The sequence below is a fragment of the Monodon monoceros genome, unplaced genomic scaffold, assembly GCF_005190385.1.
Source record: "Monodon monoceros isolate NGI ecotype Baffin Bay Population unplaced genomic scaffold, NGI_Narwhal_1 Super_Scaffold_18, whole genome shotgun sequence".
NCBI lineage: Eukaryota > Metazoa > Chordata > Mammalia > Artiodactyla > Monodontidae > Monodon > Monodon monoceros.
Window position 1 is genome coordinate 179,851,184 of NW_021703774.1, and position 12,539 is coordinate 179,863,722.

General features: G+C 67.6%; 1 protein-coding gene across 2 annotated transcripts; it reads right to left on the bottom strand.

The window, feature by feature from the left end:
• Positions 1-267: 267 nt before the first annotated feature.
• Positions 268-5,675, bottom strand: LOC114897742 (translation initiation factor IF-2-like). Of its 2 annotated transcripts, none has more exons than XR_003794258.1 (2): positions 2,619-5,675; positions 268-2,404 (listed from the first exon to the last, which is right to left on the bottom strand). XR_003794258.1 is itself a non-coding variant. In XM_029226753.1 (2 exons), the coding sequence occupies exons 1-2, from the start codon at positions 4,198-4,200 to the stop codon at positions 1,863-1,865; spliced, it is 1,149 nt and encodes a 382-aa protein (XP_029082586.1). In that variant the 5' UTR covers positions 4,201-5,675; the 3' UTR covers positions 268-1,862. The 2 variants fall into 2 exon arrangements, 1 of the variants encoding a protein (XP_029082586.1); XM_029226753.1 differs by having other exon boundaries at positions 268-2,123; positions 3,313-5,675.
• Positions 5,676-12,539: the final 6,864 nt, after the last annotated feature.

Genomic DNA, 12,539 nt, shown 5'->3' on the forward strand with positions numbered 1-12,539 from the left:
TCTCCCCGGCTACCTGCTGCCCTCGCAGAGTGGGAGGAAGGGGGAGGGGACACCCAGAGCCCTCAGCCCCTCCCTCACAGGCACAGTCACCCCTGGACGGGGTGGACGGGCCCCTGAGCCCCCAGCCAAGAGGATGAAGCTGCTGCTTCCCATCCGAAACGCCCTGCTGACCCCACGCCCCTCACCCTGCACCCATTTCCCTCCTACGCTTGCCATCTGTACCCTCCCCTCCCCGATGAGCACCCCGCCCCCACTTCAGCGCTCAGAGCAGGGCCACCTGCCCCAAGGGGCTCCAGGTACCAGACGTGGCCCTGGCAAGGCCCCCCATCCCCTTGACTCTCAGCCCTGGGGCCCGGGGCTTGGGCCGCCCCCCACCTCCCGGGGAGCTCGTCTCCTGGTCTCCCCTGGCTTCAGCAGCGGTGGTGCGGCAGCCCCCTCGGGCGTCCAGGGCACCGTAGACCTGACGTGCCCCACACCCGCTCCTCCTGCTGGGCTGACAACTACGCAGTCTTCTGTCGTTAAGGCCCAAATCCTCCACATCCGCCTTTGTTCTCTCTTGCTCTGTGGTCCACGCCCCCACCGCAATCCCAGCAATCCTGCAGGTCTTCAAGGTGCATCCCCAGCTGACCCCATCTCACCCCACCCAGCACTCGCCCTGCCCCAACGTCTCTCCTCCACCAGAAGGTGACCCCACGGCTCGCTGCCCCTACTGCACCCCTACTCCCTGCGTCCTTCAGCCAAGCTGGGCATGCTTCTGCCTCAGGGCCTTTGCACTTGCTCTTTACCTCCTCACAAGGCCTTCCCCACCCCAGCTCCAGCAACACGTCCTCCACGCTCCCTGCTTCTCTTTCGTCTTCTGCACGTGTCACGGGCTAGGACGCCGTGCATTTCACAAACGAATCTCCCAGAGGGTGGGCATTTCTTCAGTTCTGTACACCAGCACACCTCGGCACCTGGTGCAGCATGTGGCCTACACAAGACACCCAGCGGGTATTTGTAAGGAACGGGTGAATGCGGAGAACCCAGTTGGTGCAGCCACTACTCCAAGCTGGGCAGCGTGCAGGCACTGGAGACAAACAGGCAGAGGAGGTGTGCAGAGCGGGGCTTTGGTGGGGGGACAGCTGGAAGGACAGACGGACGGATGGTGGGTGGGTAGGTGGACGGACTGATGGAAGTATGAATAAACAGAGGGATGGATAGATGGATGGTGGGTGGGTGGATGGGGATGGATGTAATGAGGGATGGAGAACGCAGAGGTCCATTTGTCTTTAGGACGTAGGTCTATGTGGAATAGTTATGTGGAAGAATTATGTTCTTCCCCCTTCCTGCTTTTCTCTTAGTAGGTTTCCCACCCAATTTCCCTCAATACACCTGCCTCAATACACAGTCAACAGCTGGCAGATGGGGCAGTGGCGTGGAGCTGATCCCCTGCAGGACAGGGGAGCTGAGCCCGGGCCCCAGGCGACCCTCCACCTCTGCTCGGTCCCGGCTCCCAGGGCAGGGGGAGCGGCTGGGCCGTGAGCCCCGCCAAGGGCCAGCTTCAGCATCAGGAACAGAGAGGAAGGACAGCCAGTGAGGGAAAGGGGGTTCCAGGACCTCCACGATGAGGGAACTGATGTAGCTCTGAGCCTGAGACGTGGGGTGGCAGCTGGGGAGCCTGGAGCAAGCCGCATCTGTCAGCCTCTTTCTGGTTCGACGAGCTCAAGGAGCCACAGACGCTGCCAGCCTGGTCTAGCAGGGCCTCCGCCTCTGAATGTCTGTCAGGAGAGGACAGGCTGCAGGTGTCCCAGCAGTGAGTTCCCAGAAGGGGCCCGTCCTCGGGAACCCCTGACTCCTGCATCATGCCTGGGCTCCTGGGGGCTCTACCCCACCCAAAGTGCGTGGAGGCAGACGGAGGGGGTGCAGGACAGCACCCCCTCCGGAGGGTGTGGCAGGTGAGCTGCAGGGGGCGGTGTCCACACAGGGCTGCGTGAATCCCGGGGGCAAGAGCCCTGGCCAGGACCCCATGCCCTTGAAAATCCCCTAAGACAGCTTCCTCCAGGCCCCGTCATCCACCGGCTCCACCCCAAGACTCGGCAAGTCGCTCTGCAGCTCCTTCTTTGCTTCAAGATAAAACCACACTTCTGTCAAAAGAAAAACAATGAAAATGATGTTTCAATTTAAAAACAAAAATGCTGGAAACAGAAGCATCTGCTGTGTTTCCCACACGGCCGCGTCAGGAGGCATCTTCTGGGGTTGAATTCCAAATCAGCATCACGATTTTCAGTCCCCAAACCCAGGGCAGCAAGTTCAAGGTCGCTGCCCCGCAAGGACGATGCGGGCCTCCCGGGACGTGGGGCGGGGGCTGCCCACCGTGGGTGCCCCCGCAGACTTGGAGCGAAGCTGGCTGTTCAGTCGGCAGCCTCTGCAAACACAGGGCCCACGAAACCTCCTACTTTCCGAAGGCCCGAGGGCAGGGGCTGCTTGGAACCCAGGAGGTGGGGTGGGGGCGGGACGGTCCCAGGTGAAAGGCGCTGTCCCCTGCCCCTCCCCTCGTGCCCACCCGCTGCCAGGAGTCCTGGGTGGGGGGCAGGCACCGCTCCTGGCCGCGCGCCTGAGCCACGGCCCCAGGGACCCACCAGAACTTCAGCTGAAGGTCAGGGTGTGCTTGGGGGGGTTCAGACACCAGAGGCACCGCCCCCAGCCCGTTAGGACCCCCAGTCCTCACACTGTGTCCCACAGACAAATCTGTAGAAAATCTGAATTCTCAAAAAAAAAAAAAAAAAAAAAGAGGGAGGGTCAGCAGAAGCCAGAGGTGCTGGCCCGGCCATTACACCAGCTCTGGAGGAGGAGCTGGGAGGGAAGAGGGGGTCCTGGGAGGGGCAGCATCCAGCCTGGACCACGAAAGGCCAGAGCGGCAAGGCGGCCGCAGGCAGGGCCCTACCTGCAGACAGTGCCCCCCAGGCAGGCGGGGGCTCTGGCGGGCCTGCCTCTCGGGGGCGGCTATGCGTCTGCCTCTGGCCTGGAGAGCCCCCTGCCCGGGGCCTTCTCCTCAGAGGCAGGCAGGCCTCTTGGGAGTCTCCCAGGAGCGCAGCACCAGTGGGCCAGGTGGGGCCTCCAAGCCACCCTCCTCCACGCCAGGGTGGGGCGGGCAGATGGACAGAGGCTGGTGGGGGGCTGCCTTGAGGCTGCCTTACACCCCAGGAGGCTACACGGGCTCCAGCAGGCTCTGGGAGGGGGCTCCTTTCTCCCCCGGGCCTCGGCACCCCCAGTGGACCCTCCTCCTGCCTCTGACTTCTGGGGCTGGGGATTGACTCCGGATGCTCCACTCACGGAAGGGCCATTTGCCGAGTGACAACCACGCGCCTGAGTCCTGGCAAAGCCCCACCAGGAGCAGAGGACACCTTCGTTCCCCGACTGGAGTCTGAGCCAGAGAAAAGGGACGCACACAGAGACGGGAAGAGACAGGAGAGCTGGGGGTGCCTGCCCTCTGCCCAGCCCACTTCCCAGCAGGGCCTCGGCAGGCACAGCCCCTCGGAGCACTCCAGGCCGCTCGCCCCAGCCTCCCCTCCCGCTGGCCGGTGGGTCACCCAGGATGCCCCCGGCGGAGGCCTCCCTCCTCCACAGCCCGGGCAAGCCGCCTGGTCTCGGTGCCAGTCGGGTGGCGAGGCCAGCTGTGCAGAGCAACCCCCCGCCACCCCCAGGGAGGGCTTCCTGGAGGGCGCAGGGGGGCCAGCCTGCCAGCCAGGCTCCGGGGCAGCCTGGCCCGCTCGGTGAGCTCACTGCTAGCCCGGCGGTGAGTCCTGGCGGAGTCGGCGAGGGTCTCCAGGCCTGTTTCAGCAACACCGCCAGGGCACACAGACAGCTGCCCGCGGCGCCCCCCTTCCTGCCCCCTCCCTTCAGGGCAGGGACAGCCACTGAGGGCCAGCCCGGGGCCTCTCTGATGGAAGAGCCGGGCTGGGGCGGGCACAGGGGACCTTGGGAGGCAGGTGGGGAGCGGCTGCCGCGGGACCCCCTCCTCAGGCCTGGGACCGCCTCTGGCCCTCGGCAAGCCTGGGGGCGTCCTGGGAGCAAGCGAGCCAGGCAGTGACCCACACTGGCCGCAGCTGCCCCAGCCCGGGCTCCTCTTGGCGCGAGGCCCTGGGTCTTGAGGCGCGGGCGGGCGCCCCACTGCCACGGCCGGGGACGTTCTCCGATGGAGACTATAAATAGGACTGTCATGGGGACACCAGATGTGCGGGCTCAGCCGGCAGGCCAGCCCTCCCGCCCCACACGGCCCCTGAGCGGGACTGCTCCCCCGAACACAGTACACCCGTCCTCCTGGTAACCCTCCCGTCCACAGGGGCTCAGAGCACTGTCAGCCGCCCCCGACCCTGCCCCCTGGACACCCGGCAACAGGAACCAGAACAGGTCCCTCCCACAGATGCGGCTCCAGAGCCCAGTGGGTGGGACCACCTGGGGAGGGGCCCGGGAGGAGTGCTGTCCACCCCCCGCACCCCCGAGCCCTCAACACTCCTTGGCCCTCCACGCAGCACAGATGCCAGCCTGGCTGCGTCAGCCACCGGGGGCCTCTGCACCAGATCGAGGCCGGGCTGGCCCTCCAGGGGTCGTCATCCTGGGGGCTAATCCTCGGTGAGCCCCTCTCGAGGACCCACTAGAAAAGAGGGCAAAGGTGGAGCAGAGATGAAGGGGAGCCTTCAGGCAGGTGCCTGGGTCAGGGCTGGGGGTGCACCTGGAGCACCACAAAGGCCCCGATCTGGAAAGAACCTGCTGGCCAGCAGGTGCACTGGAGAGCTGGCCAGTGGACAGCCCAGACCTGCTGTGAGCTGGTGGGGGGGGGCGGGGAGGTGAGGACCCAGAGGCAAGGCAGGGCCTGGGGAGGGGGCCCCAAGTACCAGCCCGTGCCAGGGAGAGGAAGGGTGTGTAGACGAGGGGGTCATCCTGATGACAGTGAGGCCTGGGGACAGAGGCGGCGAGGCCTAGAGAAGACAGGGACAGACAGAGAGGCAGGGGAGAGCATTTCTACAGGCGGAGCAGGTCATGCGAGGCCTTCTCTGGTCACATCCTTCAAGGCCCATCCCACCTCCCACCCTGGGGGCTGGGGTGCCCTGGGGCTTCCCCACCCCCACCCCCGTCCAGAGGAGGTGCTTACCACCCCCAGCAGTGACTAGGCTCAAGTCTGCGCCTGCATGGAGGGCAGTAGGGGAGGGACGGGGCCCAAGGCCTCCAGGGAGCCCGCGCAGGGTTCTGGGCACAGGGATGCTTTTCCACACCGGTGGGAACGCGCTGCCCAAAGTTCGAGGGGTCTTAAAGGATCCGTTTTCCTTCGGATCTGGCATAAAAGGCAGGCAGCCCCCCAGAGAGAAGGACACCCAAGCAGGCTGAGCGGAAACCTCCTGGGGAGGGCGGGCTCGTGTGCCGACCCCGGAGCAAGCCCCTCCCCGCGCTCGGCCCGGAGGTGCAGTTCCCGCCTCCGCCGCCGGGGGTCGCGCCGACACCCCGGCCCCCCTAGGCCGCGCGGCGCTCGGATGCGTGGACACGTCAGCGCCCGCCCGCCTCCGCAGGGGAGACGCTCGGAGCGCGTGGGGAGCCCCTACCTTACCCCGGAGCGAGGGCGCGGGGGCTCCAGCCCAACGTGCCCCCGAGGCCCCTCCCCCCACAGGGTACACCTCTGTCTCCCCCCATCCCGCCTCTCCCCAGCGCGCAGGGCGGGAGGGGGGGGCACTTCCTGCCGCCCGCTCCCTCCTTCCCGAGCGCGCGCCACCCCCGGGCCCCGGGCCCGAGTGCCCGGGCTGCGGCGTGTGGGTTGCCCCGGCCCGCTCCGCCCCCACCCCCACCCCCACCCCCACCCTGAACCTGATCCCGCCCCTCGCGGTGGGTGGAGGGGTCGACCTCACGGCGGCAGGGGAACGCACGGCCCCACCCCCGCGCCCGGCGCAGGCGTGGAGAGGAGGGGCCTAGGCGGGGGCGGGCCGCCCCGTCGTAACCCCATCTCCGACCCCGCCCCACGGCCGGAAGCGCCGCCGTGCCCACCCCCGTCGGAATCGGAGGCGGACAGAGCCCCGCGCCCCCCGCCGGGCAGGGGGAGGGGAAGTGAAACCGAGCGGCGGGGCCCGGGGGCCGCGTCGGGGTTTCTGTAGACGCGTAATCGGAAACTGAGGCCACGGGGCGGGGGCGCGGCAGCTGCGCGGCCATTCCCGACCCCGGCCGCCTGCGTTCCCGCCGCCCCGGCTCTGCTGGGGAAGCCCCCTCGACCGCGGAGATGGGGCGCAGCAGCCTCCCCTCTCCAGCCTCGTTGGATCTCAGGAGGCAGCTCCGGGGAAGGAAGTGGGGGGATCTGCCCTGTCCCGACTGGAGCGGGGCCTTCCTGGGCAGGGCGTAACCCACCGGCCCTGTCCCCGCAGCCCGCCCCCCAGGCTCCTAGCACCGCCCACGAGGGGCGCACACCCTCCGGGTGACTCACTCCGGCGGAGACACCCACTCGCTGCCTGATTCACTGGGTGCCGGGCCCCACACGGACACCCCATGCTGGGGGTGCATCTCGGGTTCGCGCTCTGCACCCCCATCGGCACGTTTGCTGGGCGTCCGAGACCCGCGTGACTTGGGAGAGGCCTCCTGGGGTGGCGCGCGGCCTTGGCCCAGCAGGGCGTGGCCCCCGACCCGCACCCCTAGACTCCGGACCGGGAACCCGGAGCCGCGTGCAAAGCAGGCGGCAAAGGGGCTTAGGTTCACCCCAAAAGGGCCTACCAGAGGCCTCCGCACCCAGCCCGCGCGCCACCGCCTCCTCCCACCCCAGCCCGGCTTCCGGCCAAGCCGGAAGGAGCAGGAATTTGGAATGTTGGGAACCAGCATTATAATTCTCCAGGGGCTTCTCCGCCCCCGCCCTTCCCCCCAGGGGTGGGCGGGGCAAGGGGAGGAGCCTAGCCTGCCTCCGACAAGGCGGGGTGGTACCTCCAGGGCCGGGGGCCACCCTGGCGTCTGGCCGAGACGAGGTCTCGCGGGTGCCGCGTAAACCGGGGCTGGGGGAAGGCCCGGGCACCCGACCCAGCGCCAACCTCAGGCACGGGGGCGCCGGAAGGCGGGGGCGAGGCCCGTGTCCTGGCAGGGGTGCCTGCAGGGAGGCCGCACTGGGCGGAGGACCCCCGACCAGCTGGGCCTCCCAGCACCGGGCGTGTTGGAGCAGCCGCTGCCTTCCCGCCGGGGAAGCAGTTGTGGGGAACGGCAGACGCCCCCAGTGACGCGGCCAGTGACACCTGCCTGGCCGCGCCGGCTGCAGCCCTCTGGACGCAACACCACCCTTCCCCGGCCCGGCCTTGGCAGGGAACCTCCTCCACAAACCACCAGAGCCTTTTCTGGGACTGTTTTTTCTTAGAAACAGGAAGTTGGGGTGTGGGCCACACGTCCCCCAGGTCAAGGCCCCGCCGAGGGCAGAGCAGGGTGGGGGTTTGGACTCATGGGAACTCGCCATCCTGCCCGGCTCTTGCAGCCCTCTGGCGCCCGATGGAACCCCAGGTGTACGCAGAACAGAGGAGAGGAGAGGGAAACAAGATGACCCGGCCTGGCTGCCTGGGCTCTGATGCCCACTCGGCGCCAGCCGCAGCACTGGGTCATTTGGGCCTCTCGGTGGCGCCTCCACGAGTCCGGCCCCGGGCGTGTAGAGCGGGCGCACCGGTGCTCTCCTCCCGGCCCCAGCCCCGCAGCTGCTCGCCCGAGCAGAACCTGCCCCCCCAAGGCCAGGAGACCCCTGCCCCAGACGAGGTGCCGCAGCCGTCCTGGGCCTGAGGACCTGGGTCTCTGACCCCAGCCCTGGTGGCTCAGCCCCTTCCTCTTCTCCAGCGGAGCTCCTGGGCCCTGCGTCCTTGCTCACTGGGCAGGGTGGGGGGTCTTCTCCACCGCTGCCCCGTGTCTGACGCTTTCTCGTGCTCCCAGGTGAGCGTCTGTCCCGGTGGGAGGTGCCCCGCGGAGGGCACCGTGAGCACAGCCCTGGATGCCTGACAGCGCGCCCAGCCTGGCCGTGCACTAGGCCCCGCCAGGGTCACCAGCGGGCCCTGCCCCACCCGCCCGGCCAGAACAGGGAGGTTGGGTTTTGGAGGGTTTCAGGATGCAGGCCTTCCTTCCAGGCAGGCCCCCACCCGCACCCTCGCCGTGGGACTGGGGACCCCAGGGCCGCAGAGGATGGAGCCCAGGAAGGCCTGTGGGGTGAGCCCTGATGCAAGTCGGTGCGCACTTGACGCCCAGCGGCACCTGCTTCTCCTGACTCGGTGGAGGGACCAGAGGGTTCTGAGCGTGGGGGAGGGGTGGGGGGAGGAAACCTGAGGGGCTGAGGAGGGGGAGGGTGGGCATCCCGACACTAAGCGTGCGCTGCCAGGGCTTTCCCTACTCGCCAGGTTGTAGACCGCAGAGCCGCGCCCACGGCCTGCCTGGGTGCAGGGGGGACCCGATGCCACCTGCCTCTCTGGGGCTGCAGGGGGCACCGGTGACGGGGCGCTGCCAGGTACCTGCCTCCCCTCTCTGCTTGGGTTTTGCAGGACTCAGGTGGCCTTGGACATGAGTGCTCTGATGGGGGCCTTGCAGAGAAGGCAACCTCAGGCTCCCTCCCACACAAGGTGCCCTATCCCTGGAGGTTTCCGGAACAGGCCTCCACGGCAGCAGGAGTGACCTGGGAGAGAGCTTGGGCCGAGCTTCCTGCCTGCAGGGGCTGCCAGGCCGGGCACAGAGCAGGAAGGCCCGACCCCAGCCCGGCCGGACACCTGCCTGGCACAGGACGCTCCACGACAAGCCAGGTCGGGCTGGCTCCACCTGTCTGCCCATCCCCCTGCTGTGCGGCCACCTGCTCCAGGGCTAGGAGCCCCAGCGGCCCTGGCCTCTGGCACAGGCCTGGGCACAGATGGCCCTGCAGGCGCACGTCCTCAATCCTTGGGGGCAGGGGCCGGCAGGCATCCAGGTCCCCAAAGTTCTGTCCCCGTATCCCTCCCAGGGTCGCCTGTCAGTGGGTGGGCAGACAGGAGGGTGCAGGGCTGCTGCCCCCCAGAGCACAGTGGGTTTCTGTGGGGAGGGGTCCAGGGTCACTTCTGAGGCCCTGGTTTCACATCCTGCTGACAGCCCCACCCTTTCCTGAGGGCACACAGACTGCCCTGGGGGACGAGCCAGCCAGCGTCCCTGTTCCCTAGGGGATTCCACCTCCCTGCGGGGAGAGGGGGGACTACGCAGGTCACCCAGAGTGCGGCCAGGGCTCCTGGCCAGCCCCGGTGGGCCACCAGCTGCCCGGCGGCCTGGTGAGCACAGTGTGGGAAGGAGGCCTCAGGGGTCTCGTGAACCGCCCTAATCTGACTTAGACCCGCTTGTGGAGCCCTCCCACAGTTCTCTTCCTGGCCATTAAGAAGGGGTGACCCTGCGACAGGACAGGCAGAGACGAGGGGGCAGGGGCAGGTTGGGGTCTGGGGCCAGGTGGGCCAGGGAGGCGGCTGCTGGCCACAGCGGGGCTCTGCTGGAGGTGTGGGTGGGGTGGAAGCTGGGTGGGGGCCACACCGAGGGCCAGGGGCTCGGGGAAGGGAGGATGGGCTGTGCCAGCTGTGGCTGTAAAGGGCAGGCGGCTTCCTCTTTCCACGAGGGCGCGCCTGGCATCCGCCTCCCCAGATAAGGGCCCAGCGCTCGGCCTGCGGTTGGCCCCTTTGACCACAGGACGCTGGGTAGGGGCTGGGGGGGCCAGACTGTGGCTCTGGGACCGGCAGACTAGAGGGGTGAGGACCCCAAGACACAGGCAGGCACAGCTGAGAGCCCAGGGGGCCGGGGCGGGGCCCGCAGCTGCCAGTGACGGAGCAGAAGTGAAAGCCAGGGGGTGGGAGCCACGGGGCAGGGACAGAAGCTGAGGAGCCGAGGAGGTTCTCAGGAGCACCCCGCCCTGGGCTCACGTCACCCCAGGCCTCGGGGGCACTTGGGAACTGGCTCCAACGTGGGCGGGGGGCCCGCCGAGAGCTGCCGGTGCAGGGACACTTCCTCCAGCCCAGGGCCCTGGGCAAAGGCCAGGCTGGGGGATGGCCCCGTGGGTCCCTACAGAGGCCCTTGCTGGTGTGACAGTCCCGAGCCTGGGGACCCAGAGGTGGGGGGGTGGGGCATGGGGCTGCCAGGAATTCCCGAGGAGGGGTCCCTCCCTCCCCGAGGGTCTGATCTCCTCTCTCTGAGCCCTCGGGGTGCCCTGACCTCTTCAGCATGGGCTTGGGAAGGGGGTTCTGAGCTCAGACGGCTCCCATCCTGTCTTCTCTGGGCCGGGGCTGCCCAGAGCCCTTTAATGCCATCAGGTTCCACCCGGAGGTGAACCCAGAGGCAAGCCCAGGGCAGCGCAGGAAGACAGCTGAGCCCGGAGCCCCCGGGAGCTGCCACCGGCCCAGCTCCAGGCCCCCGACGGGCTGAGCACCACGCTGGCCGTGAGGACACCCCCAGACTGCACACCCACTGCACTCGCCCAGCCCCAGTCTCCCTCGGGAACACCTCCCCCCACCCATTTCCCTGGCCGTCAGGACCATGGGTGTTACGTGGACCGCCCGAGCGGGGAGCCGGGGTGGAGCCAGGGGCCGAGGGGCTGGGCGCTGGCGGCCAGAGATGCTCTGGGGGAGGGTGAGGAGAGGCCGTCGCCAGGCGGAGCCCAGAACGAGGCCTCACGTCAGCTCTGGGGACAAGTGCAGACTGTGGAGCACATGGCACCCACTCAGTGGTGACAGTGCCCTGCAGGGGCGGCAAATCTGGACACCGGACATCACCCCCAGTCACACCACCCAACCCTGCTGCGCTCCGTGGAGGTCGTGAGGACGACGTCCGTGTCCAGCATTGGGAGTGGCAGGGCCTCAGCTGCCCTCAATTGGCGTCCATGCCTGCAGGACCCCCGACGGGCCGCAGTGGATGGCTGAGCATTCGGGAGACCCCAGAGGATGGCGCTGCGCGGCACCCTGGATGTCCAGGCAGAGGCAGCGGTCAGGTGGACGAGGGACCGCACGGCCCAGTAACATGGACACAGTGTCTGGCCACCGGCCTCTCTCTCTCTCCTCCCCGCTCTGGGTGCGTGGGCCAGGAGCGCTCCCTGGGGGCCGTGCCTGCCTCATCTCTTGCAGGGCAGTGCCCCAGGGTCCAGCCCTGCCCGGGGAAGGGGGCCCTCAGATTCTGACTCATGGCCCTACAGCCCAGTGGAAGGCCACTCCTGAGAGGGACAGGAGTCAGGCCCAGGTGACACCTGCACCGAGGGGGGCAGAAGGTATCGATCGGGGCCATGGCTGTGCTCCATTCAGGTGGGTCTGTCACCCACGCCACTGGGCCCAGGGCCCCAGGCACAGCTCTCGGGTCCAATGCACAGGCGGGAGGGGGCGGGCCTACAGCTTAGGGCCCAGCCTGCCTCCCTTCCCCTGACCTGTCCCCGACCCTAGGTGGCACCCCATGACCCTGGACCTCAGGGCAGCTTTCTCCTGGGCCCTGCTGTCCCCCGCCCCAGCCTGGCCTGGGTGGAGTGGGCTTCTGCTTCCACACTACAGCCCTTCGTGTCCCCCCTCCCCGGGGGCTCCAGGGGAGCACTTCTGGGCCCAGGTCTGGGGGGCTTCCCAAGGCTGGGGGTAGGAGTAGGGACCCGGGAGCCCTCCCAGGCTGCGGTGCGTTTTCTCCAGGTGACCTGGGAGGCCCCACGGCCTGGGCTGGGAGGCCGGACCTGGGTGGCCAAAGGAAGCCTTAGTGAGGTGGCACTCTAGGGCCCAGAACCAGGGGCGGGGCGGTCCTGGGGAAGCCCCTAGGTAGTCGGGCAGGCGGGTGGTGGCCCTCTGCTCATCCTTCAGGGCAGCACATTGGGGCAGGCCTCCAGGCCCCATGGGGGACAGGCCAGGAAGGGCCCCCAGCCGACGCCCACAGTACAAGGAGGAGCCGCAGCTTGGCGTGACCTGGAGGGAGAGGGATGGAGGGCGCCCCAGCTGGGACGTGCCCGCTTGTGCCCCGTGTCCACTTGGGCTCAGTGGAGACTGAAAGGCCCCAGGGCCTGATCGACCGGAAGACAGGCGCCCCTTCCTGGGCTCAGGCCTAGATGGTGGCTGGAGGAGGGGCAAGGAGTGCTGGAGAGGAGGGGTTCTGGGCTGGCCAGGCGAGCGAGTCCTTTATCTTACGGTGTCATCTGTTTGGGGAGGGGCGCCAAAGGACTAACGGGTACACAGAGAAATAGAGAAATATGCCAAGCTGTTTTTTCTTTTTAAATCAGGCATTTATAAACAAGAAAGCATACATTAATTACATAAAAATAGTTCTCGAATAGTGAGTAAGTCGTCATACTGTCATTAGCAGCAGCGAAGGAGAGAAGGGGACGGTGATGCAGACGCTCCTGGCGGGTACGAGGTGGAGCTGTGGTTTTTTTCCTTAATTGAAAGAAAAAGTGTCATTTGTGACTCCTGACTTAAAGCAAGAACAAGACGGCCTCCCCGAGCCTGGTGGGCGCGGCGGGCGGTGTCGCCCAGAAAACCGGCTCGAGCCGGTGGGCATGTTCTGCCTCAGGTAGAAATAACCCAGAAAACAAGACAGCTACCAGGTAAGAAGAG